The sequence below is a fragment of the Buceros rhinoceros genome, unplaced genomic scaffold (genome assembly GCF_000710305.1).
Source record: "Buceros rhinoceros silvestris isolate BGI_N320 unplaced genomic scaffold, ASM71030v1 scaffold10090, whole genome shotgun sequence".
In the NCBI taxonomy this organism is placed as follows: domain Eukaryota; kingdom Metazoa; phylum Chordata; class Aves; order Bucerotiformes; family Bucerotidae; genus Buceros; species Buceros rhinoceros.
The window spans coordinates 21,369-48,994 of NW_010387886.1; the positions used below are offsets into that span (position 1 = coordinate 21,369).

General features: G+C 37.8%; 1 protein-coding gene across 1 annotated transcript in view; it reads left to right on the forward strand.

Moving 5' to 3' along the window:
- The window catches only part of TRRAP (transformation/transcription domain-associated protein), an 85,798-nt gene that overhangs the window by 20,788 nt on the left and 37,384 nt on the right, over positions 1-27,626 (forward strand). Inside the window, exons 24-50 of the mRNA XM_010138133.1 lie at positions 116-314; positions 974-1,234; positions 2,183-2,344; positions 3,490-3,586; positions 4,031-4,152; positions 5,401-5,571; positions 6,276-6,344; positions 10,121-10,240; positions 10,561-10,680; positions 11,030-11,194; positions 11,587-11,768; positions 12,050-12,248; positions 12,661-12,789; positions 13,391-13,657; positions 14,227-14,433; positions 15,296-15,454; positions 15,538-15,672; positions 15,869-15,979; positions 17,132-17,278; positions 19,395-19,608; positions 20,289-20,414; positions 22,142-22,288; positions 23,352-23,551; positions 24,239-24,360; positions 25,204-25,417; positions 26,378-26,557; positions 26,908-27,054. Coding sequence (XP_010136435.1) covers positions 116-314; positions 974-1,234; positions 2,183-2,344; positions 3,490-3,586; positions 4,031-4,152; positions 5,401-5,571; positions 6,276-6,344; positions 10,121-10,240; positions 10,561-10,680; positions 11,030-11,194; positions 11,587-11,768; positions 12,050-12,248; positions 12,661-12,789; positions 13,391-13,657; positions 14,227-14,433; positions 15,296-15,454; positions 15,538-15,672; positions 15,869-15,979; positions 17,132-17,278; positions 19,395-19,608; positions 20,289-20,414; positions 22,142-22,288; positions 23,352-23,551; positions 24,239-24,360; positions 25,204-25,417; positions 26,378-26,557; positions 26,908-27,054 — 4,372 coding nt within the window. The remainder of the gene's footprint in view (positions 1-115; positions 315-973; positions 1,235-2,182; positions 2,345-3,489; positions 3,587-4,030; positions 4,153-5,400; positions 5,572-6,275; positions 6,345-10,120; positions 10,241-10,560; positions 10,681-11,029; positions 11,195-11,586; positions 11,769-12,049; positions 12,249-12,660; positions 12,790-13,390; positions 13,658-14,226; positions 14,434-15,295; positions 15,455-15,537; positions 15,673-15,868; positions 15,980-17,131; positions 17,279-19,394; positions 19,609-20,288; positions 20,415-22,141; positions 22,289-23,351; positions 23,552-24,238; positions 24,361-25,203; positions 25,418-26,377; positions 26,558-26,907; positions 27,055-27,626) is intronic.

Genomic DNA, 27,626 nt, shown 5'->3' on the forward strand with positions numbered 1-27,626 from the left:
ATTTCATATTTATTGAAATCATCTAGTTTCATTCAGTGCAATCTTCCTTCTAAAATTTTGGAGGCTGCCTTTCAGTGAGCTGAAGAGGCAAACTGACACATTTCTTTGTTTTCCAGGCTTGCCAACTTCCCTTGTTTTCGTACATTGTGGAACGTTTATGTGCTTGCTGTTATGAACAAGCTTGGTATGCTAAATTAGGAGGTGTTGTGTCAATTAAATTTCTTATGGAAAGACTGCCGCTAATTTGGGTCCTCCAGAACCAACAGACTTTCCTGAAGGCACTTCTTTTTGTGATGATGGATCTAACTGGAGAGGTATTTAACGGATGAATTATATCAAGTAGTGTGAGAGAAATGAATTTTTGTTCTAAAATTCACAGGTTGAGTTCTTCCCAGTCTTGATTTTACTTCAGAATGTGTTGTATCTGTGACAATTACGAGTGTGTTTTAGTCATTTTAACTTAAACCAAGACTTGTAATTAGGAATGAGGTCCTTTTTTTCCACATAACTTCGCCAAAGTTGTTGGCATTATACCTGATTCTTTCAGAGTAGAAATGTGTGGGTCGCTTGCAGATTAGTGGAAGAATGCTCGATTCACTGTCACTTGCACGAAAAACACCAGTTTTTTTTCTTCTGTGTTTAGTTTGGAAGGTGTTCATCTTATCAAAAACCTATATGTAGTTACAGATACCTAGAGTATTGGCTAGTTGACCTTTTCTCAGCTGGGAATCGTATGATGAAGCATTGCTAAGGGTTCCAGTGCTTGAGTTCGTTTATGAAATTGTGTTGCATTGCAACTCACGGGTCTGGGATGATTGTTGAAAACTAGCTGGGTATATGTTCTGTTTAAGCTATATATGTTTAGCTGTTTGCAGAGGATTCATCAAAATCAAATGCTAATTTTATTGATGAGGAGTGTATAGATTTGTGATCTTTGTTCTGTACTTACTTAATACAAATGTTCTATGATTAGGTTTCCAATGGAGCAGTTGCTATGGCAAAGACCACATTAGAACAGCTTTTGATTAGATGTGCAACTCCTTTAAAAGATGAAGAAAAAACAGAAGAAATCTTAGCAGCACAGGAAAAGTCTTTCCATCATGTAACACATGACCTCGTTCGAGAAGTAACTTCTCCAAACTCTACTGTGAGGAAACAGGCCATGCATTCGTTGCAGGTACTTGCACAGGTCACTGGAAAAAGTGTCACGGTGATTATGGAGCCACATAAAGAGGTAAGCAGAAATACTTCCTGAAAGTGAGTTTAAACTTGATTACCAGTTTGCATTTGCAAAATGCTTTTCTGAGTACCTTTTCCCACATTAGTGAACTAAGTTCTCAGTGCTTTGAAGGCAAATGTCTGTCATTTGTTCAGTTTCATTGTTCTAAAATACACTGTGGCTGGACTACGGTGGAGGTTGACACAAGCTGTACCTGACTGCTTAGCTGGTGTACATAGTGTCTTTGCTTGATTTACTTCCTGAAGTTAGGGGCAGCTCATCCTACTACCCATCAGACATAGGCTAGGCCAAGTAGATGCTACATTTTAAACCTCAGTTTTGTGTTATTCCCTGAATATGAGGCATATTGCCGGGCCTTTCCCTGTCCTGAAAGAGACTATAAAAATCAAAGCTGGTTGAAGTAACAGTTTGCTTGATACTCCTTAAAGCTCATAGCATTCATTTTCTTGAAAGGCAAGTGAACGTGTGTAAGCCCGAAGTGTCACCACAACATACACAATTGTAGATGTTGTTACTGTAGTCTGGGGACATGCAGAGAAGCCCCCTACTTAGTACCTTATTTTGCTAAAGGAGTTCATGGAGGAAAGTGAGAAGCTGGTGTGATGGAAAAAACTTATATGAATATTTTTGGCTTTCTGATGTTTTAGGAGCTTAAAATATTGTTTCTTGACTTGAACATTTGAAATGCTTAATTCTATTAATTTCTTACTAATTTATTATACTATACTATAATTACAACTTATAAAAAATAGTTATTTATAACGTTATGTGCAGACATTAACATACTCTCCGTGAATGGATCTATGATATCTATAATTACCGAGTTGTAATAACAAATGGGTAGAAACCTGCAGCCGTGACTAATGATGTCATCTTCGTGGCTAGGTGTGTGGCGTCATTTGAATAGGCTGCTAATTCAGTAATCTGAATTACATTGTGCAGGTCCTCCAAGACATGGTTCCTCCTAAAAAGCATTTACTTAGGCATCAACCTGCAAATGCCCAGATTGGCCTGATGGAGGGAAATACATTTTGCACAACGCTGCAACCCCGATTGTTTACAATGGATCTAAACGTTGTGGAACACAAGGTTTTTTACACAGAGGTACGCTCTTTTTATGTTCTCAAACTTGAATGTATAATGATGTGCTAGAACTTTGATTGTTAAAAATACATATTTTCTCTGTGCATTTTAGGCTTCCACGGAAATGTAAGAAATTAGCTTTTGAAAAGTGAACTGAGGTCTGCCTTTCTACAAGATAATAGCACTGAGATAAACAGAATGTTCTAATGTGAAATACATTAAATGAACTTTGGTGTTGTATTTCTACTCTAGTAGCCTTAACTTTCATATTCAGGTCTTATTTTATGCACAGTATGTCGATTAAATAATTGTATCACCAAAACATAGAGACTGGTTTTCATGGTTTTGAGTAAAATCAGATTTAAAACTAGTGTGTAGATTTAACTTAGAGCAACTGCCTGGTCCCTTGGCTTCCTAGCTGTCGTATCCAAACAAAAGTTCAGAAGGTCTTTGATACCAACAGTAATGGCTATTAGCAAGGCAGGTACGGGGTTAATGCAGAGGATCCTCTGTTTTCTTCTTAAGGCGAGAGTGATACATTGGTATTACGAAGGTCTGAATCTTACTGGCATCTTGGATATAGATGCAACCTGGATATTGTTAACTTCCTTACCTGTATTTCAGCCTGTTCAATGTATTCAAAGAAAAACCATACACGTGTATTGAAACACTTGTCTGCAAAGAGGAGAGCTCTGTAGAAAGGAGTTGTCCCTCTGGGCGGTGACCAATGACCTTTAAATTGCTGAAGACTTTTTCAGCACATTTTTTCTCTATTCATCTTCTGTTCTCTTACCTCTTTCCTCAGTATTTTCAGTCCTATGACTCTGCTCAGGAGGCAAGCTTTTCTTTTATCAAATGAGCAGCCTGCTTGCAAGTAGACCAGCTAGGTATTGGCCAACAAAATGCAAAACAGCCAGTTTTTGACTGACTTTTCTCTGGTGACAGCGCTAATGGGCTCTCTTTCCTCTGGCTAACCACCGCTTTTCAGGGGAACTTACCGCAAATTTTGAGTGGAATTTTTGCCTGTTGGTGAAATTTGAAGGTCCATTAGTGAGTTTGCATAAACTTGGCTCTTGAGGAAACAAGGCTCAAAACATAACCAGTAATACTGTTTCAAATGTGATTCATGATGCTGTGCTAAAATGATTGTTCATTTTTTCTTCTAGTTACTGAATTTGTGTGAGGCTGAAGATACTGCCTTAATGAAACTACCTTGTTACAAAAGTCTCCCATCACTTGTGCCTCTTCGGATTGCAGCCTTAAGTAAGTAAAACTTCCTAAACAAATTGGTTGTAGGTAAGTGTCCTTGGGAGCAACGGGCAGTCTTCTGCTCAGGATCAGCAGAAAACTTGAGCGCTCGAAGACCGATGACTGCTCTCTAGAGGTCACAGTTTAATGGACAGAATAATGGGAAAGTGTCGCTACTTTGTTAATGACTAGGATGTAGTTTCTGAAATGAACCCGAAGTATTTTTAGGCTAATTATGTTATGTAGCATCAGGAAAACTTTAGAACACTGTTAATAACATTTCCATTCTTTTATGATGCCTGTTGCTTTTGGCAAAGCACACTGTGCTTTAGCTGTCTGTAATTTAAGATGAAATAAAATAAACTTGAAGAGAAGAAATGTAGAATTAGGCTTTTTTTCCCCCCTCTCTCTTTTGAAATTGAGTTAATAAAGAGAACAAATTCACTTTGATATTTGCAGATGCTCTAGCTGCCTGCAATTACTTGCCTCAGTCAAGAGAGAAAATCATTGCTGCGCTTTTCAAGGCACTTAATTCAACAAATAATGAACTGCAGGAGGCAGGAGAAGCATGCATGAGAAAGGTTAGTGTATTAAGGCAACGTTGCTTTTGAGGCCATTGTCTTCTCTGCTTTACGTCCTTGTTACAAAACTTCTTGGGAAAGTTTTCTACAGGAGATAACAGCTGCTCTGTAAGTTTTTGTTAGTGACACCAATGCAATTAAGTTTCTGTCAGATGTGGGTTTTCTGAGCTTTGAACGTAGCTGTAAAAATTTCTTCTGATTCAAATTAAGCTCTTGGACAAGGACCGTGGTAAGTCTTTCTGCCTGTCCAGTCTTTGGGTCTTTCTGTTTGTCTGGTCTGTATTTTCATTTCTAAATGAACAGTGTCGGTCCTTCCCAGCAGCTGTACAAATGTGCATGCCTGGTTTTATTGTAAAAGCTTTTCTCATGTTTCTTCTTTGTTCCTAAAAGAAGTGGTAGGGGCCCCAGCACTGGTTTTTGAAAAGTAAGCAGTACAGCAGGGTTAGACTCTGCATCGCAGTTACCCTGAGGCACAGGAGTGTGGCCGTACTGTTTGAGGCCAGGATCGGTATCCTTAGAAGGTGCTACACTACACTGGCTGCTCTGTGGATGCTGGGTTATGGTGTAAAGAAGCTGGAGGGACAGGAAAAAGTCATCATGATTTTTTGCCCAGTAGATATGCCTAATGCTGATTTAGCAAGTTTTTTGAGGGAGAATGTACTTATTATTTATGGCTTGCTGGCAATTCAGTTGGATTGAGAGCTAAGAGGGAGCAAACAAGGGTTGTTGTAACTGATGCATTTGGTGCAGGGTTTTTCTGATTATTTTCTCCTGCGATAAATCCATGCCCACAAGATGTTTGGTTATGACAGGACATATTCTCTCTGGCTGCTTGCAGCCAGGTTCTCTCGACCTTTTATGTTACTGGGGATGTATGCAGATCGTAACACAGAAATGTGCTCTATTGCCTTTGGCCAGATTCACGGGCTGGTCTTAATAAGGCAATGTCTAAATAGTTTATCCATAGCTGTTTATTTAGTTTATAGTTGTGGCAGATTTTCAATCTGCCTGTAACTAATATTTCCTACTCGATTAATTTATGGAATATCCTACTGTGCTTCAGAAATACTGAAGTGCTTCCCAAATCCATCTTGTCTCTGTATGTTTTTCCAGCAATATGTATTGTTTATAAACTATAGTATTCTGAGAGTACAAAACAAAAGAAGAAAAATAAAGTCAGCAGAATTTATTTTAAGAAATAAAGCAGCTGCCCTCTCTTCTGTATCTGAATCCTGTGCTCTCCTGCAGTTCTTGGAAGGAGCTACCATAGAAGTTGATCAAATTCATACGCACATGAGACCATTGCTTATGATGTTGGGAGACTATCGAAGTCTGACGCTGAATGTTGTGAATCGTCTGACATCTGTCACTAGACTTTTCCCAAACTCTTTCAATGATAAATTTTGCGATCAGATGATGGTAAGCCCATTTTAGTTTTCTTCAGCCTTCCAGAAGAAATTTTCTTTTAGCTAATATTTGTATTGTTGAAAAGTCAAGAACTGTTCAGTAGTGATTAAACTGAATATTGGAAGTAAAAGGTTTTTGTTTTGCAATTAATAGAAAAAAATCTTCAAACATTTTGGCTTAATTTCTGAAGAGCTGCTAAGATGTTCTTCTCTAGTGAAGACATACCTAGTTATTCTAAGATCTGCTTGGACAAATTTTAAGCAAGGTGCCAGCCGCGTAATATACTACGGAAGCCCTTGAAACTATGTCGTATTTCCTGGTGGGCTAAGTCTGTTTTGGTGTTCTCTTGATTTATAAAATGGTAGAAGGTGTTGCCCTTCTTATTTGCAGTTTTTAAACTATGTATGTAAATTCTTTATCCTTTTGCTGTGGATATTTAAATACATACTTATCAAGTGAATCATTAAACAAGCATAAGCCTGTCAAACTTCAGATTTTTGTGCCTTTTAATGTATGTGCTCATATAACCCCTCCTCCCTTGAATAAGGAGAGGATGTTTAGCAACAGTAAACTCTTCATCTGAGGGAATGAAAATAATACTCATGTTTCCTGTTGTTTCCTTTGAACAATAATTTCTGCCTCTACTTCATTTCTGTCACTTGCTAAAATGGAACAGTATAATTGGAAGAATTATAACAGTTCTCCTCTCTTTGTAGCAACACCTGCGTAAATGGATGGAAGTTGTAGTTATTACGCACAAAGGTGGACAACGGAGTGATGGAAATGTAAGTTAGTGACTGGTTTTATATGGGAAGGCAAGAAACAAATATTAATGTTTTGGAATTACAGAACTCATTCAGTTGTGAATGTTGCAGTAACGGATTACACACTGAAGTTTGGTCACAAGCTCATGACTTATGTATATTGAATATTAGCTACAAATCTTAGTCAGAGGAGCTGCTTCTCTGCTGATGACCATTACTTTAAAGCCTATTCTATACAGGTTGGTGTGCACACAGCTCATTGTTTGTTATTTTTTTCCCCTTGGAATTTTCTGCTTAGAAATCTCTTCCTCGTTTGCAGAGGAATGGCTGATGAGCTCAGCAACATAATCCCTCTTTTTCCCAAATATGTATGTTTTACATAATGTAGTCTTTTGGAAATTATACAGAATAATCATATAATCTGAGTTAATTTGAAGTGTAGTTTTTGAAAAACAAGTTCAGTATTGACCACTTGAGATCACATTGAAGTGTCTCTCTCATGCAAACTAATGGCCTCCAAGTGGAACTATGGGAAGCTGATCAATTTTCTTACAAATGGAAAACAGCCCAGTGTAATGGCAGCACTGTGCGCTCTTAGCAATACGGCACGGAAGGGAATTCCTGCTCAGGAATAGATTACTAGAAGTCCCATGATTCTATTAAGATTTTATTAAAAGCTTACATTAAGTGTTGAGATTTATTTTTGCATCTAGGAAAAAATTGAGGAGAATTTTATTAATTTCAACTTAGAATGAAATTAGATTGGCTTTTTATTTCCCTCAAAACATGGAAATGGCTTAATGGCTTTTCATTACTATTTCCTGTCATTGCAAAGAGAGCTTTTGAATCTGAATTTAGTCATTCTTTGTGTTTGACCTAGATGTTCTCTAATGGAGTAGAATTTGGTCCTTGTGTTTAAACTTAAAAGCTGTGCATTTTTTGGTTATATTTTATGCAACTCAAGAGTAGTTCTAGGGCCTTCATATTCTTCTTTAGGGATTCGCTTTTCCTCAAATGTGATGATTACAGGTATCTTGCATATCTTTTCCTAGCAATAGTCTTTTGAACCACAATATGACACCTTTAGAGCCGTTTTTAGTTGTCCCTAAATCACATTTAATTGTGAGTTCTTCTGCTTTTAATGTTTTCTGTTGGTGTTTTCTATGTAGTTGTGTGTTTAGTCTCCTAAACCTTAATTTCTTTTTTTAGTGTTGGTTTAAAACCTGCGTATGTTGAGGGGGAGGTGCATACCAGACGCTTGAAAAGGAATCTGCTGTCACATCTTGAGGGAGAAGTCTATTGAAACATTTTCAAATAGAATTGTGTGACTGCAAATCTGATTGAAATATTACTTTTTTTTCCCCTCTAGTTGTTCTGAAGTTTCCTTTAGAAACTGTAGGCAGAGACAGCGTGGTCTTTGTACAATCGCTATGACAGTCTGTGTTCATGTGTTCGTATGTAGAACATGCTGTTGCTGTATCTTCTAAATGGGGAGAAACTAGGATGGTGAAACTGCTGGCCGGAGGTACTGTAGCTGGCCTTTCACTTACTGTCATTTCTATTGACTGTAGTGAGATTCCAAACTCTGAGATACTCAAAACCAATGTTGGGGAGTGTTGCTGGAGCAGGTTGCATCATTCACACTGAGTGGTTAGATCCAGGAGACGGTAAACACGCACTGGAGAACGGAATTGGTCAGGAAAGCCGTACATTTGCTAGCTGAAATGATACAGAGCGCTGGTACAGCGGTTTTTGACTCAAAGAGTTTTCATCTTTTCCTGGCAGCACTGTAGGAAGGTGTCATTTGATGGTGACGCCGGTGCTGATCTCCAGCATAGCACACATAGCAGCTCGTCACCAAGGCTTCTTAACGCAACAGTCCAACAGTCTATGGAATGAGTTTCCATACGTCAGTGGCAATTCTAGACAAACGAAGAACTTCAGACATCTCAGACAAAAATGCTGCATAATAATTAACAACTATTGTGAAGATCCACACTGATACCAGAATAACTTAGCTCTTTGTTCCCCTTCGTACTTCCATGACAGTCCCGCTGTGTTCCTGAACTGCGACTTTGCTGTTTAGATAAATGAACAAATTAAAACATCATAATAAGTAGTGATTTTAATACCTAATTCATCAACCCAATGAATGAAACCTGGTTCAGATCCATTCTTCCTCTCTTCCTGCCTCCTCAAGGAAAGGTGTGGTTTGTTAGGTCATGTCCAGTAATTGAAGAAACAAGTTTCAAATGGGTGGTTGCCTCTGGCTGTCCCTCATGAACAGTGGCGCCATGGTGCAAACTGGGTGTTGCAGCCTGTTCGAAAGTTCTGTTGACAGTGGTTTCATAATTGATGCTGGACAAATTTGTCTTTGAAGATGCTCAAGTATTGTTTTCCCTGACTTAATCATCTTTACTACCTTTTTATTCAGTACAAATTTTGAGAAGCCAAATCTAAAGAATGTACAAGTATAAAAAAGGATGCTTTTGATCCTAAACCTTAGGAGAACAGCTCACAACATGGGAGAGCCTGACTGTCTCACTTCTTCCAGTCTGAGATGAGAAAATAACCCTACTGAATCAGGGTTTCTGAACTGCAACCTGAAGAATAGCGTATACTAATTTGTTCATTTATTTGATATTTTTGTGGGCTTTTTCTTTTCATGCTGTGACTTCTGTTTTGGTTCAGCCTGCTGCGGAAGGGGTAGAGGTGAGAAACTCAGTGGAGGCACCAGGAAGTTCTTTGTTGTTGTGGTTTTTTGTTTTTATTTTTTTTCTTTTAAACTGTGGTTTTTTAGTTTGATTGTTGTGTTTCGGGCAGAGTGCATTGTGCCTTTGTGTGCAGTGCTGTGAATTGTCTCCTGTTTGTCTGTGGCAGAGTTGTCTGATAACGTTGCTGTTAAGGATGTGAAGCATGTTTGTACTAGGAAGAGCAGGATTTCTAGTTTCTGTGAAGGCATAAGTGCTTTAAAAATATTTTATATGTGTTCTCAGTCCTGCACTTCAATCCATGAGAGCAGTCTGGGGGGGTCTGTTTAGGCAGATCAAGTTAAAAGAGCGGGTCCTAGTACTTTGTGATTCAATTCAGCTGAGGAAATGCAGTGCATTTGCTAATACTCCTTTGTGTACTGCATAACTAGAAACTGGTTTTGAAGGGGTGGTGAGGGTAGATGTTTTGTTTCGTTTTTTCCGTTCCCTTTTCTTAATGAAGGAAATTCACCCTCTAGTTCACTGAAATAGGGTCCCCATGTAACTTACACAATAAAGAAAAACACAGAAGTATTTGACTTTGGAAGATTTGATACCTAATAGGAGCACAGAGCCGACTTTTCTTTGAAGTAAGCAGCTGTTTGCAAGAGACACTGTCCAGTGCCTTGAGAAAACTGTCTGTCGTCTTCTCCATGTCGAGTCCGGGGTTGTGGCGTGTATTTGGGAAATGGTTTGGAAAGGAAGGTCTGGCTTTTTGATGCATGAGCCACTCGGCGTGGTGCAGTGAGCACTCGGTAGTTCTCCCGTCACCAGTACCGTTACACGGTGTTTAGCTCTTACCTGTGAAACACCACTATGCTGACAAAATACAATTAAGCCATGATACTACAGGGGGGGAAGGGCAGAATTCCACAAGAGCAAATTTTCTCTGCACATCATGGTAAGTAGATGCTGTATATATGTTAACACTTCACAATTGGTTGCTGGCTATGCTAATATAGAGAGGAAAAATAAGGTAGGGGGTGTGATACTGTTTTTTGTATTTAGCTGGTAATACTAATTTGATGTGTTTCTTTTTACCTGTAGGAAATGAAGATTTGCTCAGCAATTATAAATTTATTCCATCTGATCCCAGCTGCTCCTCAGACTTTGGTTAAACCTCTTCTGGAAGTTGTTATGAAAACAGAACGAGCAATGTTAATTGAGGTAAAAGTGGAAGTTAATGTTGATATTTTTGCTTTATAGTATTTTTAAACATTAGCGTATAATGATTATAATATTTTTAATAATGATGTGGGAACATTTGATGTAATAAATATGCTTTTCAAGCCTTTTAGGAGGTGTTAACATTTGTTTTAGACTCTTAAAAGTGGAGTTGTGAAGTTGTCGGTAAATTCTCATCAGAGAAGTTCTGAACATTTTGTATCTGCATAAATGCCAAGTCAAAGGTATTTTCTGAGTGCTAGTAAATTAGTTGAAAATATTCTGTGCTCTGCATTGCAATTTAAGCTTTATGAATCTTTCAGGCTGGCAGCCCATTCAGGGAACCTCTAATAAAATTTTTGACACGTCATCCATCCCAGACTGTGGAGCTGTTCATGATGGAAGCCACTTTAAATGATCCACAGTGGAGCAGAATGTTTATGGTAAGCCGTGTGGGGAGGCGAGTAGGGAAAAGCCCTCATCTTTACAAATCTGATGTACGAAAGGTTTTTCATATTTTTGAGTTTTTTTCCCGGTATGTCCTTGCAGTCTTGAATCATGATCTTACTCTGACTGAAGGGCCTGTTCTCTCTTTTGTATTTGTTTGTCCTGAGGTGTTGATTTTATACCTTTCCAGATCATGTAGGATTATTACTGAAGTTGTAGAGTTATATATGTGAAATATAACCTCAGCTACTTTAGTGAGGAGTATAAAAGCTACAGGATGATATAGCCTTTTGGTATTTTTGCTTTTAAAGGTTGTTATTAAATTTATTTCTTTCCCTTTTTCAGAGTTTCTTAAAACATAAAGATGCCAAACCTCTAAGAGATGTACTGGCAGCTAATCCTAACCGATTTATCACTCTGCTCTTACCTGTTGGCACCCAAGCAGCTGTTAGACCAGGTTCTCCAAGCACTACCACAATGCGTCTCGATCTGCAGTTTCAGGCTATCAAGGTATTCACTTGTTCTTGTTTGTCGCTGCAGTAGACGGTTAAAACCTGTTACATACAGGTTTTCAAGCATGTGTGTGTATGCATTACAGCTCACAGAAAAACACGTGTAAAAATGTAAAGTGTCTGTAGTCATTGTCACCGTAGAAAGCGAAAAGAGGCTCAAATGAGCTACACTTTTTTATTAATCAAGTAAGATACAAAAGGCAAGCATAGCAACAGATTCTTTTTTTAAAAATTCCTTTAAAAATGAATCTAAACTAGTTTTTGTTTGACCCTTCTTTGGGAATATTTCAGACCCCTTAATTGAACTAAAGAAATGCTTTTCTATCATTGTTTCTGCTGGCAGATCTGCTGCATGTTAACTGTGTGTTGGTCTTGTTTTGCTTTTGACAGATCATAAGTATTATTGTTAAGAATGATGAATGTTGGTTAGCAAATCAGCATTCCTTGGTGAATCAGCTGAAACGTGTATGGGTGAGCGAAGCGTTTCAGGAGAGGCATCGTAAGGAGAATATGGCTGCGACAAATTGGAAAGAACCTAAGCTACTAGCATATTGTTTGTTGAATTACTGCAAGTACGTAAAAACATTTTTCTATAGCTTGCATGCCTTTTTTTTTTAATTTTGAAAATACTGTAAAGGTATACAGGAGTACTAAAATGGTTTGGAGTTATTGAAGAGAAAGCTTTATATATCTCGTAGTAGTGCCATTAGCTCTAAAAACATGCCTGTGGTACTGCCTGCTCCTGCCTCTCTGCTCATTTAAAACCGGGATTAGTTTCTTCACCAGGTCATCAGCATAGTAGTTTGATTTGGTAGGTTTTCACAGAAATGCTTTATTTTATGTGTTTTTACAGAAGGAATTATGGTGATATAGAGTTGCTCTTCCAGTTGCTTCGAGCTTTTACGGGTCGATTTCTCTGCAATATGACTTTTTTGAAGGAATACATGGAAGAAGAAATCCCCAAAAACTACAGCATTCCCCAAAAACGGGCTTTGTTCTTCCGGTTTGTGGATTTCAATGACCCAAACTTTGGAGACGAGCTCAAAGCCAAGGTAACTAGAGCAATTAAATCAAAGAAGCCTGATATTTAGGTTTAATTTTCTTCTTGGGAACTAAGGCAACAAAATTCACTTACTAAATGTCAATGAGTTTGATAATTGGCAGAGCCATTTAGGTGAAAATATCATACCTGAAGAAGAGCGATAATAAACAGAGACAGCAATTCATCTTGCTTTCAATGCTGACTACTTTAGTTTACACTTTCTAAGAATCTTTGCCCTTGGAAGGGGTAAGAGTGGAAGAAAAGCTCTGCGTCTGTTTCTTAAGGTTTTATTTATAGCTTCCTTTTGTAAGGCAGGGAGTGTGTCTAACGTGGTGGTTTACTTGTGAAATTACTTGAATATTGACTGCCAGTAGAATAATCTGATAGTTAAGTATAACTCTTTTTTTGTTTATATTCTGTAGGTGCTGCAGCATATCCTGAATCCTGCTTTCTTGTACAGTTTTGAAAAGGGAGAAGGAGAACAGCTGTTGGGACCCCCAAACCCAGAAGGGGATAATCCAGAAAGCATCACCAGCGTTTTTATAACAAAGGTAACAACCCGTGTTTACATAAAAGTGCTTGAAAATTGAAACACTGCTCTCATTTGGATTTTCAATCCTGATTTGAATTCCTGTGCTATTTCTGAATACTATGGTCAGTTATATCAAATCACATCGTAACTTTGAACTGTTGTGAGATCTCTCAGTCATCAGTAGGATTGGACTACAGTTTTCAGTTTAGGATGTCTGTCTTTAGAAATGGGCCATATATGGCTGTAATTCTAGTCCTTTCATAAGCAAAGCTTTCCATGGCTGAACTCCAGAGTCTTTGTAATTCACTTTAATTTCACTGAACCACTTAGCAGTCGTAAAACTGCTACATGTTGTTGAAGATGAGGGTTGTTTTTCTTTTATATTTTTGTAGGTTAGCACGTTGTAAGTCCCTAGATGTGCTCATTATTTAAAAGTTCTCACCTCAGGAGGTTGTTTTATGGGTATTAAACTGAATCAAAAAAAGTGGTTATAGTTATTAGTCTTCTTAAAAACCGCTCTGAAAGCAAGAACTGAGGACTTTGCTTTTATAGTTAATAAAGGTGGTTTTTTTCCTTTTTTTTTTTTTTTTTGACTTACCTCCCTCCTCTCCTGGAACTAGGTACTCGATCCAGAAAAACAGGCTGATATGCTGGATTCTCTGAGGATATATCTCTTGCAGTTTGCCACCCTTCTGGTTGAGCATGCTCCACATCACATTCATGACAACAACAAAAACCGGAACAGCAAACTACGGCGCCTAATGACGTTTGCTTGGCCTTGCCTCCTGTCCAAGGCATGTGTGGACCCAGCATGCAAGTACAGTGGACATTTGCTTTTGGCACACATCATTGCAAAGTTTGCCATACATAAGAAGATAGTTCTGCAGGTATTGACTCTGGGCTTTTATTCATACATTTGAGGGATGTTGATAAATTCTGTAGTGTGCTTTTTTATTTTAAAGTGCTGGGTGGAGGGTGCATGGTGGTTTTGGATACCTCGTACAAGTAAAGGTTAAATTCATATGTAACAAGCAAATGCTGAAGCAGCAAGCCAAATATTAATACAAATTTCTGCGGGATTAGGAGTGTATAGAGAAAAGTCTGAAGATAAGTGAAAGCAGAGAGGTTACATGGGACAATGAAAAGTCCTTTTGATTGAATTAATAAAATTGGAAATGTTTCTTCATTTGAAAGAGACAGATGTTTCAGTTGAGACAGAATGCGGGGACCAAGGGAAAATGTCAAACTGAACAGCGGAGAGGGTGGAAGAAAAAGGGAACATAAAGGAGACAGAAGGATATGCTGTGTGCTTCTGATGATGAAGTATCATATATTTACCAAATTATGGGCCTTTAGGAAAAAACTGTGGTGTTTAGAAAGCTTATGTTGTAGTCTTGTAGTCTCTCTTTCTTTATAAACACTATATTTTGTAAAAAAAATGTTAATGTTGATTTAGGTTTTTCACAGTCTTCTAAAAGCTCATGCGATGGAGGCCCGAGCTATTGTCAGGCAAGCGATGGCTATTCTGACTCCAGCTGTGCCTGCTCGAATGGAGGATGGGCATCAGATGCTGACTCACTGGACACGGAAAATCATTGTGGAAGAGGGTCATACGGTTCCCCAACTAGTACATATTTTGCACTTGATAGTACAACATTTCAAGGTACTTGTACCGGTTGTGCTGGTAGTCACTGTATCTCAGATATCAAGGAGGTAAACTGCAGTTTGATTAGAAAATAGCTTAATCTGATTTATGTGATTTATCTTCAAAAGACATCAGCTGTCTGAAAAGATATTTATTTAAAACTGAAAACAGCTATTAAAATCAGATTGCAAACCACTTACTAAGCGTGATCGTAATTGAAGTTAGAACTCAAAGTGTTAGCTGAAAGTCTGCAAGATTAATGCATTGCATGTACATTAGCAGTGCTCTTTAGCAGAGTTGTGAAGATTCTTTAGCAGTTGTTTAAAAAAGTAATCCTTGTTTGTTTGACTTCATATATTCTGTGGGGTTAACTAGGTAACTTTTGTCTCCAGCTAATGTATGTTGGGAAATGTTAAACAAGTGGAGGAATGCTGCAAAATGTTGGTATAGGAGCATTTTTGAAAACGTGTATTAAAATACGATCCAAAGTAACAGCCAGCTAATGTGTATTTAAGTCACTTTTTGAGAATTAATGCTTTGGTGATTTTTAAAAAAATATCTGAGTGTGTTCAGATGTGTTTTAGTTCTCTAAAAGGATTGGCAAAAAATTGGAATGATTGGTCCTTGAGAAAAATACTGTATCTTCGAAAGAACATCTTCTTTTGGGTATATGAAGTCATGCTGGGTACTGAAATTGATAACCAAAATTTTGTTTTCAGAGCACTAGCTACTTCTCTGAATTGCAAAATTTGAATATGGTGCAGATTTAGCAAATTTTGGGATTAAAGACTATGTTATCATTTTGCTTTATTTTGACCCTAGTTTTTGTGTAGCATTGTGTTGGTTAATGGCTGGCATATCTGTGAAATTGCCTTTTCAGGTTTATTACCCAGTGAGACATCACCTGGTTCAGCATATGGTTAGTGCCATGCAGAGACTGGGATTCACTCCTAGTGTTACGATAGAGCAAAGAAAATTAGCTGTGGATCTTGCCGAAGTAGTTATTAAATGGGAATTGCAGAGAATTAAAGACCAGCAGGTAGGAAGTCTGAATGAGCTGTTAAAGATTGACCTGATCTACAGTTAAATGAATTTTTAACGTGCACACTGCTGATATTTCAGCCAGATTCAGATATGGATTCAAGTGCAAGTGGAGAAGGAGCGAGTTCTGCCTCATCTGCTGTCAAAAGAGGATTGTCTGTGGATTCTAGCCAAGAAGTAAAACGGTTCAGGACAGCTACGGGAGCAATAAGTGCTGTAAGAAAAAAATTGGGTTTTGTTCAGAGACTCTGGAGTTACAACCTGCACTAAGCAATTTAGTGTAATTGGTTTTTCCTCCTAACTTGAAACTCTCTAAATTGAAGATTATACTTTTAGAAAATATTTTAAATCTGTTCTGCTTGTTGTTAACCGACTTGAGCGTTGCTTATGGTTTTTGTATTTGTACATGCAGGTATTTGGCCGTAGCCAGTCCTTGCCAGGAGCCGATGCGCTTCTTTCCAAGCCTATTGACAAGCAGCACACGGATACAGTCGTGAATTTCCTGATTAGGATTGCCTGCCAGGTAGTGTGTTTATTCTGATATGCAAATAGCAATGAGGCAGTAGTAGCCAAAACCATAAACCCTGCTTTTCATTAGAGTCCTTTCCTGCTTGGATTATTCTAGTGTTTGTATACTTTCTTTTGATGAAAGGTTAGAAACTTTAATACAAAATTGTACAAAAAGTAAAATGTTTTTTCTTTTATGGAGGAAAGAAATTGAATTTGATAACCAGTTTCTGCATGTTTTTCATTTCTCAAATGATGGATATTATTCATCAGAGGTATGCTTTAGCTCCTCATTGTCGGCATTGTACGTTTGTAGCTTGAAGCAAGGAGCCTGCACTTTGAAATTAAAACTTTCAATGTGAACAGTTGCAATCCAGATTTTGAAATTGAAAGAGTCTCCATTTTACTCTGCTGTCCATCACTTCCAGCATTTTGTTTGTTCTTTACTTACTCTGTTCAAGCAAATACTATATCAAGAGTGACATGACGGAAATAAATGCGACTAGGAGAATTTGGCTGGAGCCAGGCCAAGACTTCAAAAAGCTCCCATAAGTTTCTTTTCATAATTCAGTTATATATTTGCCTGATGCTGCAAAGCGTTCTACTTCTGCCAAGATTTAATGCAGCATGTAGATCTAAAGCTTTTCACCAAATTTTGTGAAGAATTAACTTTTCTGGAGTGGGAAAAATTAGCTTGGTGTAGTTTACAGCTAGTTCAAATTTTCCAGCTTCTGCTTCTGCAGCAGACTCAGCTGGTGAGTTACATGGGATTGTATACACCGCAGTCCATTGCACAGAGTGGTCCTGCTCTTGAAGTATGCAGATGAATTGAGTGAAGAGCTGCATGTGGTTATGGATACCTTGCAAACAGAACAGGTTAACTATCTCGAGCACGTTCAGTAGTAGTAAAGTATGGGTAATAATTTTTAAAAATATATCTTTGATGGGTGGTTTTTGTGGTGGTGAGGTAGCAGTTAGACACCAGTTCCGATGTTTACTGTTAGTTGACAGCTTTCTCTGCAGTTAAATACTCTGTGACTATACTGATAAAAGTACTTAAGCTCATCCATTTCTGATATAAGAAATTATATGCTTGCTTGAAATGCATAATAAATTAATGAGATGGTTTCAAAAGGGTGCTGTTTTGTTAACTCTGATTAATTGCTAGGTAAATGACAACTCAAACACTGCTGGATCTCCTGGGGAAATGCTGTCTCGCCGCTGCGTCAACCTGCTGAAAACAGCTTTACGACCAGACATGTGGCCAAAATCAGAACTGAAGTTGCAGTGGTTTGATAAGCTGCTAATGACTGTGGTAGGTAACATTTGAGTCCTGGAGGTCTTTAGGTTTCACTAGCACGTGTGTTGAATATTAGCAATATCTGGACACTGATTTTCATAGTCTTAATCTTCTCTTTGCAGTGGAATACATAAATCAAGTATGTGAACTGCATCAGTGGCTATAATTTGTATAGCTACACACTTACAAATATTCAAATAGACTTAGGAGCAGGTGGAGTAACTTCCTGTAGTACTTTGATTTTGAAATAGGCTGTAGTTGGCTTGTTTGGGTTGCCTATTGGTTGTTGGTGTTTCTTTGTGAGTTTTTTTTTTTGTGGCGGGTTTGTGGGGCTTTTGTGGGTTTTTTTGTTTGCAGGTGGCTGTTGTTTGTTTGGGGTTTTTGTGTCAGTAGGAAGTTTTACAAATTGAGATAGATTTGATTGGTTCCTAGTTTTCTACACTACATTATGGTAACATGAAGTTCACTGAAAGGCTGGCTTCCTGTGTTTGATGATACAACATATTTTGTTTATCACCTGTATGCTATTTGTGTGCTTTTTGCCATAAAATAAACTTTTCTACACCTATTTATAAATATTATTCTATTTAATAGACTAGCATTTTTAATTAGCGTGTTAAATTTTTAGGAGCTCTCTGATGCCACTTTTCTGTTTCTTTGTATAAAGGAGTAATATATCCTACTTTGGGAAACTTTAAAATGTCTTAAGATTACATGAAAATTTTCTGTGGCCCGTTTTTTCCCAATGTTGATCTACATGTGCTATACTGTCATAATGCTGTTGTCTATATGGAGATATTCTTTGAAAGGGCAAGTATCTGCTTTCATCCTGTTCTCCTTCTGTTGGAAGTTCTTGACGTGTCTCCGTTTGTTTTGGGTTTACAAGCATTGACAGAGGTCCAGGGAGCTCATATTTGTTGCTTTACTTGTCTATTCCCAACTAGTGTGCAACTGAGTGAGAACTGCCATTAACACTCATAATGTTTTTCCTGTTGATGGCATTTGATAGCCCGCAACAGGAAGAACTGCACCCATTGTTGCACAAGGGTTACCTCCTACTCGCCTTCCTCGCTCACTCAGATGCAAAGCTGTCTTAAGTGCCAGTGATGGAAGCTGTGCAGAAACAGCAGTAACTTCACAAGAGTCATGACTTTGAGTGATTCTTCAAGTTTTGAGTATCTACCTGCTGGCTGCTGAAGAAGAGCTGCGTGTTATGTACAGACCAGCGTTGCCCTCCCTTTCTGGAACAGAGGGGTAGCTGGTAGAGATGTAAAAATAACATCAGAGAGTGCAACTCAGTGTTCTTATGCTTCCAGAATGTGAACTGCTGTCTTTTTCCTCTGCCTTTTCCAGACAGATCTTCCAGTTTATCATCTTTCATGAATTTGGGGAAGGTGGACAAAGTGCACTGCATCTAAGAGTGAGCCAAAATCAAAACTAGCCCACGCCACTTCTCCTTCCCCCACCTCAAAACACGTGCACCACGCCACCTCTCAGGCCTGAGCAAGGTGGTCGTTGTTGGTGTTTACTTAATGCAAGGATATGAACCCTCTGGAACAGGAATTTTATATCTTAATTTTGAGTTATGAGGCATCAGTTGTGCAAGAGGTTCAGAAAAAAGAACAAGCCTTCTGTAGCAGAGTAATTTACTAGGTTAATGATAATTTTGTAGGTTTACAAAGATACGTCCAGGAATATTCTATTTTCTTTTTTTTTCTTTTCTTTTGTTCCAAATATCCCTTTTTCTAACCTTCAAGCTGTAACTTATCATAGAATATGCTGGTTTAGCATTTTGCTGAAGGCCTGTCTCTGAAAGATATTGACAAAGAGACAAAACATAATCCTCTGTTGATAGATTTCTCACCAGCAAGGTTGCAGGCAAATTTCAAAACAGAATCACAGAGAACACCAGAAGGAACATAGCCCTGAATGCTTAAGTAACATTTTTATGGTTAAAGATTTCATAGTGCCTTGTATTTTACTGTTTTATATTGTGGGACTTATCCAAAAGATGGGTGTGAATCATCAGTAGTGTAAAAAACTTATTACAGGTTTTCAGCAGATTTGATCTGGACTTACTTGTGTGGTTTCCTCCACTCACTGCCTTTTTTTTTGTATGTGTTCTTTTTAGGAACAACCCAATCAGGCCAACTTTGCCAACATTTGCACTGGCTTAGAGGTCTTAAGTTTCCTGTTAACTGTACTGCAGCCCCCTGCTATCCTTAGCAGCTTCAAACCCCTGCAACGAGGTGTAGCAGCTTGTATGACTTGTGGCAACACCAAGGTTTTGAGAGCAGTCCACAGCTTGCTTTCTCGCTTGATGGGTATTTTCCCCACGGAACCAAGTATGTGGTATTTTCTTCCTCCTTTTATCCCTTATTGCTGCATAATTAAGTGATTAACGGTGGCATGAAGCCACTTTTTGCAATGAGCTAATATTCTGGTTTATGATTCCTGCATTTAACGGTCTATTTTAGCTTTCACTTCCAACCTCTGTTTAAAAAAAGAAAAGCTGAAATAAGTAACCATGTGGAAAACATCCATTGACATAAAAACTTTAAAATCTGTGGTTGTCATAACTTTAGTTCAAGAAATGCATGCTATAAATTAAATGTAATTTTGCCATTACAGTTTTTCAGCTTCAAAAGTGCAAATTGTAGTAGTTAGGCTTTGCTGTTTTGCTAAAACAGGGGAGGGAGATAGAGTGTAAAAAAGACAGGCAACAGGTAATATGCTGTGTCTTAATATAGACTAACTTAGATAATATTCTCTTAAAGAAATCAGTAATCTAAGACTTCTCATCAAAGTGAGTTATTTAGAAGTAGTGGTACACTCCTATAGAAGACATAGTGGTTGTATAAGAAAGAGGTTTATGTAAATGAGGGATCTGCTTGTCTAACCTGGCTTTATTAGCAAGATAAAGTTCCGGTGATGGTATAGCCGACTGTATGTTCACGGCGTAACTGTTCGTTACCTGTTCTGGCTAATGTTACCAAAAGTAAACACAACTCTCTAAACTCTGCAGGTACCTCAAGTGTAGCTTCAAAGTATGAGGAGCTGGAGTGCCTTTATGCTGCGGTTGGAAAGGTTATTTATGAAGGACTCACTAATTATGAGAAAGCCACTAACGCTAACCCTTCCCAGCTCTTTGGTAAGTTTGCCACACCTCTAGTAGAGGTACGTCGAGTGCTGGTTAATGAGCATGATCTTTATCACGAGCTTTTGTTTTCTGTATGGAAATTGATACCACGCAGAGGAAGCTGTTGGAAGCATTTTGAGCTAATTTGAGAGACAAGCTTGGGATGTCTGTCCTCTGGGAAGAAAGGGACTTGGGATTGTTTTGTTGTGTCTTCTGCCAAGTATAAGTTACTGGAAACTTGTTACATGGACAGACAAAACCCCGCAGGTAGTGTTCTGAGATACAGTAGAGTATTTCAAGGAATTACTTTCTTCTTCAGTTGTTTTTAAAGCCTCATTTATCAGCTGATTTAAATAGTGTAGAAAGATTTATGTGTTTATAGATCTTGAATTCTCAGTAAGACATTACAAAAATACAGTTTTTTTTTTTTCTTGAGTGAGCAAATCTGGAAATATAGCATATACCATTCTGAATAGCTGAAATGTTCTTTTCTTGACCTCTGTATGTGTTTAACTGGTAGAGAACTCAGCTGCATAATACATTGACTAAGATATGTTGGAATAATACATTTTGGCTCAGAACTGGTTGTGTTGGCAATACAGATCTGAAATTGCACCATTTTGGAAAACTTGCTGGTTTAAATGGTAAATGTCCTTCACTATTCTACTCTGTGATCTGTGTAGATAGTTGTAATTTCGCTGTGGGAATTGCCTATTTGTGGTAAAGCACGTCCTGACAGCCGACAAAGTCGGGAGCTCGCTGAAGAGCAGAACTACAGTCTAACCATCAGGTGGTGCACGTCTAACCAGTTCTGTGCTTAAGAGGCTGAACTTTGTGTGCCAGATTTTATGCACCTCTGGGCACAAACTTTGGAAGCAGCCATTCAGTGAACAAAGCACGTGTCTGTAGGTATTGTTGCAGGCTCTTGCTGAATTCTGAGGTTGCAGGAAGGACAGGGACAGCTGTAGGTTATTTAGAGGGTGTAGCCGCGGGATGCGTGTACATTTTTAGTTATTTTAAGGCATAGATATTGCTAAAACTGATTGGATTGTGTGAATGTGGATAACCTCATGTCAGGATAGGCATTGTGAACCGTCATTTGAAGGGACTCTGGTCTTGCAGGCATAGTGCAATGTTAGACTGTGCCCAAATCAGCTGTTTCAGTAGTTGACTTCTTCAATCTACAGTAACTGATTTAGGAAAATTCATAATGTTTCTAGCTTAGATAACCAAGATCATGTAATTTTAAGCTATTTTATTGTGTATTACTAAACCCAGGCCTATTCATGTAAAATTTTTTTTGCTACTTTTTGTTACTAAAGCAAGTAACAAAGCAAGTGTGCATCATTAGGAGTAGTTTCATTTGCCCTGGTTAACTACATATCTGGTTTTTTTAAGGTCTTGGAGAAGTATCTGCTCTCAATCCCTCTCTTTCTGTCCTCCCTTGTTCTTCATCACACACTTTATACAGAAATTTTAAATATTTTGATGAATGTAAAAATGATTTTTTAATCTTAGACTGAAGACAAAAATTGAGACTGATACTGTTCTTCAAATCTATCCAGTCTTCTAGTGTCTGTAACCTGGGGAGTCCCGTGCTTCCCTCATGACAGGACAAAACACTACTAGAACACTTTGCTGTGTTCTTTCCTAGAACGAGAAAATCTGTATTGAAAACCTCTCTCTTACTCAGGGCATGCTCAGTACAAGTTCTACTTAAGTATTGCTTTTGTCTGTAGGTACTTTAATGATTCTGAAGTCTGCGTGCAGTAACAACCCCAGCTACATTGACAGATTGATCTCAGTCTTTATGCGATCTCTGCAGAAGATGGTCAGGGAACACTTAAACCCACAGGCTACAGCAGGGACACCAGAAGCAAACACAGGTATTGCATTATATAGGCTAAGAACGGTAATGGTTGGAAGTGTTGTCAGTTATTTAAGTCTCTTAATCCTAGAGGGATGCAGATGATTTTGGAGTTTTGTGTGCATTCTGTTACATCTTGAAAAGTACTTCAGTGTTAGTGAGAAATGTTACTGAAGTATTGAAGATAAAACTGCACGTTGAGTGCCTGTTACCTGCTTATTGTATGAATTCCAGTATTAACCTGAACATTTCAGCAAATGAATATTGGTTGAGCTACAGCATATACAGAAATACTGAAATTCTTCAAGAGTTCATAGTGTTGAGGGGAGAGGGGCTGAATTGTCACGATTGTTCTGTGCTTTCACTTTTTTTTTTTCTTTCTCCTTCCTATTTGATAATATTGGAACAATTGTTTGTGAAATTAACTTGTTGGAGCTGATGTTTTTGTTCTTACCTTAAAAACAGCATCTTTTTTAGTCTGTACAATTCTATTACCAAATGAATTAGGTCATGAATCATTGAAAAAAAAAAATCAAATGTTCTCGTAGAAGAAAGTACAGTGCTAGTAAAGCGCACTGTGATTGATTAATGAATTAGCTACTGAAGAAAATACTTAAAGAATTGCAGCTGTTAGATTCCTAGCCCATACTTTAATTAGGTAAATGAGAACTTCGCAAATTTTATTAACACTGCGGAACAATTGGAACATTATTAAAGTTGACAGATAAGCAAGTCAGGAAATGAACAGAACAGAATAGGTGTGCTTCATCACATAATATTTCTTTCTTTCACAAGTTTAATTGCAGTTTTTCAGCACTGGGCTTCTGTAATACCTTTTACCTAAGATTTACTGAAGTGAAACCACACAGGCTTGCCTTTAGGATTTTTTTGGAAGGCATCCGTTTCATTTGTTTGGGAACGGAAAGTAGTAATTCTGAAAACATTATTTCTAGGGATATATTTCCAGGTAACAGATACTGTTGTTGCTATTTTTAATTACAGCAGCTTATCTTTAAACTTTTTTTACTAGGCATTTTATAGCTGTATACACAATTCTTATCCTTTTTTTGCATCCACAGCAGGTACAAGTGAACTGGTAATGCTAAGCCTGGATCTTGTGAAAACTCGCCTGGCTGTGATGAGTATGGAAATGAGGAAAAATTTCATACAAGCTATTCTAACATCTCTCATTGAAAAATCTACTGATGCCAAAATTCTTCGTGCAGTGGTAAAAATAGTGGAAGAGTGGGTGAAAAACAACTCCCCAATGGCAGCTAATCAGGTAAATTGGGAAGACAAAATCATTATTTCTCTCAAATACTAAATAACTGTAAGCCACTGTTACAAGTGATCAGTTTTTGACAGTGAGGTTTGTAAGGATCTCTTGTACATCTTTAGATGCCCTTGATGAGTTTTGGAATCTTTTTGCATCCCATGTGAAAGGAACTGGAGTTAAAGATACTTTGTGTTTTTATATATATATATATATTAGGTGTTTGATCTCAAATGCTGTTTTGCTGAGAACTTGTTTTAAAGTAAAAGTTAAAATGCATTTCACAATTATTTGGGTAGAGAGGTTCTTCAGGAGGAGGATGACCAATACCGGTTTAAATCATGTAGTTCCTGTAACAGTATGTGGACTCCTCAGCTTGCCGTGTTTTCTGTTAGAGTTGAGTACTTGGCAGTCTAGGACCTACGCTTCTAAAAATAATCAGTAACTTACTGTAATCACTGAACAACTTAAATGAGTTTTTAGTCATGATTTTAAAATTCTCTAGCATGTTTTAGAAGGATAAATGCTTGAGTTATTTTTCTTTTCAAGAACCATGACCTTCTACCAAGCTAATTTTCAGTACTTCAGCACTGAAAGAGTGGCATAAAGGATGGCTGAGGTGTACTGTGAATGTGCCAGTTCTCCACAGGTTTTAAGATAAATTGACAAAATTAATCATGTCTTCTCTTAACACAGACACCTACTCTCCGGGAGAAGTCCATTTTACTAGTGAAAATGATGACTTACATTGAAAAGCGTTTTCCAGAAGACCTTGAATTAAATGCCCAGTTCTTAGACCTTGTTAACTATGTCTATAGGTAATTATAGCAATTAATCATTTATTACAGCTTATTGGTTCATAAGTTGTACCATATATGACCTTTAGAACATGCCATCAATCTTTCTAGGTCTGAATTAAGTAATCTTTAAATTTTTTTTTTTTTAAATACAAAATCAAGTCATTTAACTGAAAACACAATACGCATTTATGGAAGACAGTTCAAAAGTAGGTGTTCCGTAGAAAGGATATTTGGCTAAAATATCTCCACGGCCCCAACCTCTTCCTTTCCTAAGACACTGGGGCATCCTCATAGCTGATTGTATTCTAAACACCGTGGTGACAGCTGAAATGTCTTTTCACATCTGTGGGGTATAAAGATTTTTTTTTTTTCTTGGACATTTATTGTAAATTATACTTGGAGGACAGTTCCTTTTGCTATCTAGACTGGCAGGGTTTGTAACACAATGAAATAATTAAATAGTTACGTTATCAACAAACTCCAGGTATTTAATTTTGTGCTGATGATTCACCTTATTTTGAGTGAGTGTTTGCTGCTCTTGTGTTTGCTGGTTAACTGTGCAAGGCCCTGGTGCAGACATGGTGCTCCGGAGCTTTTATTCACAAGTGTCCTTTGGCATTTCAAACAGAATACTGATGTGGCCGCAATGGTTTCACAACCTGAAGAGGTTTTACGATAGTTCTGGGGCAGTTTTCTAACAAGCAGCAATGTTTTCTTTCCTGTTTGTTTCAAAACACCACACCTGGATGCGTGCCACGCCACATGGGCTTCTACAGAACATCACCTCTCTTGATTTTTAGTATGTTACATACAAAGCCTTGAAGGCTTCTCTTTCTGACATTTCATCTTTATTCATTTCAGGGATGAGAATCTTTCTGGTAGTGAACTTACTGCGAAACTTGAGCCTGCGTTTCTTTCGGGTTTGCGTTGTGCCCAGCCACTCATACGAGCCAAATTTTTTGAGGTCTTCGACAATTCTATGAAACGTCGTGTTTATGAGCGCCTGCTTTATGTGACCTGTTCTCAAAACTGGGAAGCAATGGGAAATCACTTTTGGATAAAACAGTGCATTGAGGTAGGAAAACAACTGGTGTCAGAAATAAAATGATAATTCAAGAATTTTTCTTGGCTGGGTGTGAAAGCATTGTGCAGTGTGTGTCTTGTACTATATATTATTATCTGTATCAAACCTAAAAATTCGAGTCTGCTGCCTGAGATACTTCCTGCAGTGCTTTATACGTATGTATACAATGTATAAACCATGAAACGCTGATGTTGGGAAAGTGGCTTTAATTATCAACCTTTAAAATCTATTTTGTCTATGACATGTTTAATGACCAGATTAATACTTCTTAACAAAACCCATCTCTTGCAAATGAAGGTGATTATAAAATGTACAAGGGTTCTTATAGTACATTATTTCAAGAAAACTTAAGGCTAGAGTGCTGCCGTGGTGGAGTGACAGCTGTTAGGTGGGAATGCATTGAAATGACATTGCATTTTTTGTTGGTTTATTTAAAACAAGATGGGACCAAACCTTTCTTTTTTTTAAAACAATTTGCATATTAAAACATGAGTATAAAGTGACTGTGAGGATAACTTTGTATTCTTAAAAGTGTTAGAACTCCTTCCAGAAAGATGAAAAACAGCACTGTTGGTTTGGTGGTTATTTTTTTTCCATATCCTTTTGGGAGGGTTTTCATTGTAATGATGAGAGTCTCTATAGATTGGATGATTGAGGGCACTAAATACACAAGTTAAAAAGTACAAAATTCACTATTCAGGCACAGAAGATTCCTGTGTCTTCAGTATTTTCAGGAGTAGCATGAAAAACAATCTTGACAGTATAGTTACGAACTTCAAAATGTGATCAGATTAAGAGGAAAATGTATTAGTGTAAAGGTGATAAATAGGCCTTAAATATATTACTGCAAGTTTTATCTTGTTGATAAATATTAAACCAGAGTGATGGTTTCCTTGAAATACTACAGAAAAATGTGTATTTAAAGACTATCCTTGCTGTTGAACGTCTTAGCTCCTGTTGGCAGTGTGCGAGCGAAACACTACGATTGGGACAAGCTGTCAGGGTGCTATGCTGCCTTCCATCACCAATGTCATCAACCTTGCCGACAGTCACGATAGAGCGGCGTTCGCTATGGTAACCCACGTCAAACAGGAGCCTCGCGAAAGGGAAAACAGTGAATCCAAAGAAGAGGTAACTTACACAAGATTGTAACTCTTCCTTGTTCCTCATCAAATAAGAGGAGAATGTGGAGAATATTTGGAGAATATGAATTGAGGATGATGTGCACAGGTTGTTCAGCGTATCTCGTGTTTAATACGATTGTATTTTAATCATGCGTGGGATTCTCAGAACTTGCATCGATTCATTTAGCCTTTTCTTTAGTATAGCACTCTAACAATTACATATCTGAACCTGAAGAGCTGGCAGAAGTAGTGAGACCTGAAATAAGTGGATTGGAAGGGTATTTTATATTTGTATGGAGGAAAAGCAAAAGTACTTGGAAAATACCTGCATGCTTTGAGTTGTTTGCTTCTGTGTAGGATGTTGAAATAGACATTGAATTGGCTCCGGGAGATCAGACCAGTACACCTAAAACTAAGGAACTTTCTGAGAAGGACATTGGCAACCAGCTGCACATGTTGACCAACCGGCATGACAAATTTCTTGACTCTCTTCGAGAAGTGAAGGTTGGTACAGGTTGCTTGACAAATCACTTCAGTACTGATATCTTCAAAGTGACCTGATCTGCTTGCCTTTTTTTTTTGTTTCTCTTATCTCACTTTTCTGATTTTTTTTTTAGCTTATTTTTTGTGTAGATGTCTTAATTTGATATAAGTTCTTATTTGTATAGAGTAAAAACTTCTTAAGCCTTCGCTTAATCAATAGTCGTTACTCTGTCCCTTTCCTACAAAGTTAAATTTCATCCTCCTCCACTTGTCAGTGAATTTTAACTGTTCAGTTAAAAAAGTAGTGATGGCAAAGACAGTATAAGATCAAAAAAGTGTATCAGCATCTTACCTTTTAATAATTTCTAAGAAAATAATTTCAGCTGAAAGCTATGTTGAAATCATTTTCACAGCAGTAACAGCTCTATCCAGTTTACTTGATCATTCCTATTACAAAGTCATCAACTTCTTTCCTTTTTCCTTCCTTTTTTATTTTTTTTTTTGAATGGTAGAAATCAGAGTCCTGACCAACATGAAAATAAGATTAAGTTCTTGTTACAGAAACATTCTGGATTGGTTGGTTGCAAAAGGCA